Raw genomic sequence first — 4,971 nt, forward strand, 5'->3', positions numbered from 1 at the left:
AATTGTATATTTATTTTGCATATTAATTTTATTGGTAATTATATTAGAGACACTTTCTTTGATTAAAATTATATAATTGTATAATTATAATTCATAATACAAAACATAATACAAAAAATTACAACCAATTTAAAAAATTAAAATATTTGATAATTACTAATAATAATTATATTTTCACTAAATAAAAGATAAATTATAAGCAATCATCTACTTACGGGACGTTCGAACCTGGACAAACCGTACATTATCCTCCCTCTCTAGTCCTAGTGGCATCCACTTCTTTTTCTCTCCCAAAACTTCCTATATATATAAACCGCAGCCAAGATTCTGCTTCACTGGTCTCTCAGGACTGGAGCCAAAATTCTGATTGGTTTTTTACATCGAAAAAAGCGGTATGAAGGTTGGATCATGGCTACCCACATGCTTGACGAGCGATGACTCTGCCATTCCATTCCCCAGAAGCCCCTCCCACTCCGACAATCGCGGGAGCACCACCTCATCTTCTAACTCTTCAAGCGACACCAGCTACGGCGGCCTCCACACCAACCCCTCCCTCCAGACTCTGCCATCTGTCCCTTCCTTGCAATATCTTTTCCCGGAGACCCTAGGCTCTTCCGTTTCTCATGTCACCGTTACTTCTATTAAGCCCCGACCGGAGCACCCCATCACCTGCATTGCGGTTCAGGGTAACCTCTTGTACGCTGCTTCTATCAACGAAGTCAACGTCTACGATCGCCAAACCTCTGCTCTTCTTGATGTATTCAACAGCCAGGGTTCATCCTCTGGTTCTGTCAAGTCCATCACTTTTTGTGATGGAAAAATCTTCACTGCTCATCAGGACTGTAAGATCCGCGTTTGGCAGTTGACCATGGCTAAGAAGTACAACTTCTTAACAGCTTTACCTACCGTTAATGACCGTTTACGTCGTTTCATTCTTCCCAAGAACTATGTCAACGAACGCCGTCATGTCAAACGGTTGTGGATCGAACATGCCGACGCCGTTACAGGACTTGCCGTTAATAAATGTCTGATCTACTCTGTTTCTTGGGATAAAACGTTGAAGATATGGCGCGCTTCTGATATGCGCTGTTTGCAGTCTATTAAAGCACACAACGATGCCATTAACGCTGTCACCGTCTCCGGTGACGCCACCGTTTATACAGGGTCCGCTGACAGGCGGATCCGAGTGTGGGCAAAAAGTACAGGTGAGAAGCAGTACTCATTAATGGCGACCTTAGAGAAGCATAAATCAGCGGTTAACGCACTGGCTTTGAACGCCGACGGATCGGTGCTGTTTTCGGGAGCATGTGACCGTTCGATACTGGTTTGGGAGAGGGAGGATAGCAGCAATTACATGGCGGTGACGGGAGCGTTGAGAGGACATGGGAAGGCGATATTGTGCTTAACCAACGTCTCCGATTTGCTTATGAGTGGATCCACTGATCAGACGGTTAGGATATGGCAGCGAGGAGTGGAAGGGAAATATTGGTGTTTGGCAGTGTTGGAAGGTCACCTGAAGCCAGTGAAGTCATTGACGGCGGTAAAGGATGAGGAAGAGAGTGATGTGATTTGGATTAGTAGCGGAAGCCTTGACGGGGAAATTAGAACGTGGAAGGTGTGGCTTTCCAAACACAGTAGCCCGTCGTCATCCACGACGAATATCCTAAAATGGACTTTGGGAATTAATTAATCAATCTTAATAACATCATAAAAATCAGTGTTTTTTCTTTGTTCTTTCTAAAATGGTCCCGTAGGTTTTACCAACTTGTGAGTTCCTATACTCTTTTCTCATGATTGTAAAATATGCATCTGTGCGATCTTACAATAACACTTACTAAATTTTGTTAAAATATAGTAGTAACATATGAAAGCATTATCTTCTTTAAATATAGTGAATAATGCCATCTTCCAAATTTTATTCTCCAACGCTAAATAAAACTTTAAAAAACACACACCAAATTATAACTCATTTCATCGATGTGTCCTTTTATAATCTTCAGTATCTCAAATAAATTTTTCAAAATTTATCACTCAATTATTAAAAATCAACAATATATTTCTCGATCGAATCTTGTAAATTTCTTAAAAATATTAATTTGTAGATTGTCCTTAATTTCAACCATTATTATATTTTAATCTGTACCGTTAAATTTGAAAGACATTAATTATCAATTATAAACAAATAGTAATAGAATATCTTTAAAAAAATAAAATAATATCGAGTATAGTTAAACAAGTAAATATCATTAAAAATTCCGTATTATCTCCAAAATGTTACAAGACAAAATTGGTCAATGTCAAATGTCTTCGCTTTTCTTCGGCAAAACTTTTGATTATTTAGCCTCATATTGTCTTCTTCTATTTCAACAATGGTAGTGGCTGTCTTTATCCCATCCAACACTTAAACCATGAAAGTCCCCTCTCACACTATCAACATTACTAAAAATTATCTTTATCTTTTTCCTTTTCTTTAGTAAGCATCCAATATAACATCAATCTTTAATCCATAAAAGAGTTCTATTTAGATAAGCCACAAACAACTTGGATAAGACATCCCCTTTAACAAGTCTAACTCTATTTATCGTATTTTAATTTTGATTATTCTAGAAAGATTCATGTGTACGATGCTATTAATATTTGCTTAACAAATTGGAATGTTTTATTTAGGAAATAAAACTAAAGTACTTTTTATAATTTGTGTTTTCATTTACAAATATTTCATTTAATAATCTTCTCTTCCACAAATATTTTTGTTAAACAGCTAGAAAACAAGAAATAAGAAAATACAAGTCAATTAAACACTCAACTAAAATTATAAGAGGAAGGCATTTCTAAAGAGAATATAGAGAAAATTTGAAAGAGAACATGAAAGCTAATGAGAAACATTGAATGTTGTGGTATTCATAGAAGTTTAACTAGCTAAATAAAGAAAAAGTAAATTTGATTGAATTAGTTAGAAATAGTAGTTTAAAAAAGATTTAATGAATCTGAACTTAATTAAAAATAACTTCAATTCGTTAAGTTATTTTTAGCTTAACTAAATATAGGTGTTACAAGTTAAGAAGTTTACTTTTCTTAAAATCTCAAAAATTAAATAAAAAATAATTTTAAAAATAAAATAACTCAAATGTACATTACAGTAATCTTTTGAGCTCAATGCATGAATCCACACCCTCAACTTAGAATCTTACCAAATTAATAAAGTACATAATGACTTATAAACGAGTATCTCAACATTTTTCTTTAAAATGTGGAATTTATATAATTCTTTAAAATAAATAAAAACTTCCAATAATTTAAACTTATGGTAATGCGTTTTACTGTACCCAACTTTTGTTAGCAATGTTGAAGCTCTTTTTAAGGATAGAGCAATTTGGCAAGTTGGGTAAAAATGATGAGAGAAAAAAAAGTGTAAAGGAAATGACAAGAGCTTAGGTAGAGCTGAGTCAATAGTCAATTTCATGGACGTCGAGTGATGGACACAAATTGGCGGTCACACGCTGATATAATTGATGTCTCCAACAGGCGCAAAAATTGTGATAAATAATTTTATTCCTTTTCTGGGGTCATTGCTCACTCTTTCTTTAGCTAAGAGATATATAAAATACATGAATGGATACTAATTAAAATATTAAAATACGAAAATTTGGAGACATACATATAAAATGTGGGAATTCATCAGCTACGGACGTGGAGCTTTTCTTGATCACAAATATATACATGGATTAAAACATTAAAATGTCATAGATAATATATTTAATTCTTTGTAAGAAAGTGTTATGAATTCTAAATTTTAAAAAAAAAAAAACTATTTACAAAGGTAACAAAATTGTTTATAAAATCCTAAAATTTCATCGGTATGGCACATCGGATATTATATCCAAGGTCAAAAGGAATGTTTTGAACATTTCAATGTTGGTATAACGTTTTAGTGATGCAACAAAACCGTCAGCAAAAGTTATTTCACCTTATGTTGACGGGTTCTTTTGCCACTAAAAGCACTATCAAGATTTATATTATCTCGACCATGTTTGTAGGGGCGCCTTTTGTCCATCCTAAAGGTTCAACATTTTCTAACCGCGTTACTATCGGTCTCTCTATTGATATACGTTAAAAGTTCCCCTTCTTTTTGCTATCGACATTTGCTGACATTTTTGGCCGTCAGTATATATTATTAACTTATACTAACAGTTCTATATCTGTCAAGGCCTATTTCATTTTTTTTTAAATTTTCATAACAATTATAATTTTAATTGTAAAAAAATATTACAAGATGTATCTAAAAATTAAAGGAAACTACAATTATTTTATATAAATAAATAAAGTTGACATACAATATGAATTAAAACATGTCGAAGTGTGTACAAAAATTAACAAAATATAAGAATGTGTTCAAGCAGAAAGAGGTTTCTTAAAACTACAAATCTCCTCGTTAGAACCATAGGTGTCCCTTGAGCTTTGATATAAGCTACATGTACATATATACACTCAATAAAATATTAACCAAAACATAACCCATCGTAATACCTTTATGCTATACCCTACACAATGGATTCACCACAATATCAATGTTACAAGCAAGGAAATAGCCAATAAAATGAAGAGAAAAAAAATCAAACAAATCACTTCTTTGTAATAGAAGAAATAACCAAAATTCTTCACCTATACAATTATATGCATTAAGCCATCCTTTTGTATTCACAAATGACTCTTCATTTCAAAATTATTCCTTAATGAAATCATAAATTAACTCATGAATTAGAGCCATGAGCACACCTCCATATTTCTGGATCAGCATTAGCATATTTCTGGGAAAAATGGCAAGCAAAAACCTGATAAACAAAAGCTAATGCGATAAACATAGTTGAAAAATGATATTCAAACCTTTATGGTTAACCTGTCATGAAGAGAATCACCGCAATCTTTCTTAGCTTTGAACTTTGATCAATACTCCCTCAAAAATATAAATAA

General features: G+C 33.3%; 1 protein-coding gene across 1 annotated transcript; it reads left to right on the top strand.

Annotated features, from left to right (window-relative positions):
* Positions 1-225: 225 nt before the first annotated feature.
* Positions 226-1,863, top strand: LOC107916818 (protein JINGUBANG). Its single transcript, XM_016846192.2, has one exon. It carries the CDS (start codon positions 395-397, stop codon positions 1,688-1,690), a length of 1,296 nt encoding a protein of 431 aa, XP_016701681.1. The 5' UTR covers positions 226-394; the 3' UTR covers positions 1,691-1,863.
* The last annotated feature ends 3,108 nt before the right edge of the window (positions 1,864-4,971 follow it).

This window comes from Gossypium hirsutum, chromosome A01 (assembly GCF_007990345.1).
Source record: "Gossypium hirsutum isolate 1008001.06 chromosome A01, Gossypium_hirsutum_v2.1, whole genome shotgun sequence".
In the NCBI taxonomy this organism is placed as follows: domain Eukaryota; kingdom Viridiplantae; phylum Streptophyta; class Magnoliopsida; order Malvales; family Malvaceae; genus Gossypium; species Gossypium hirsutum.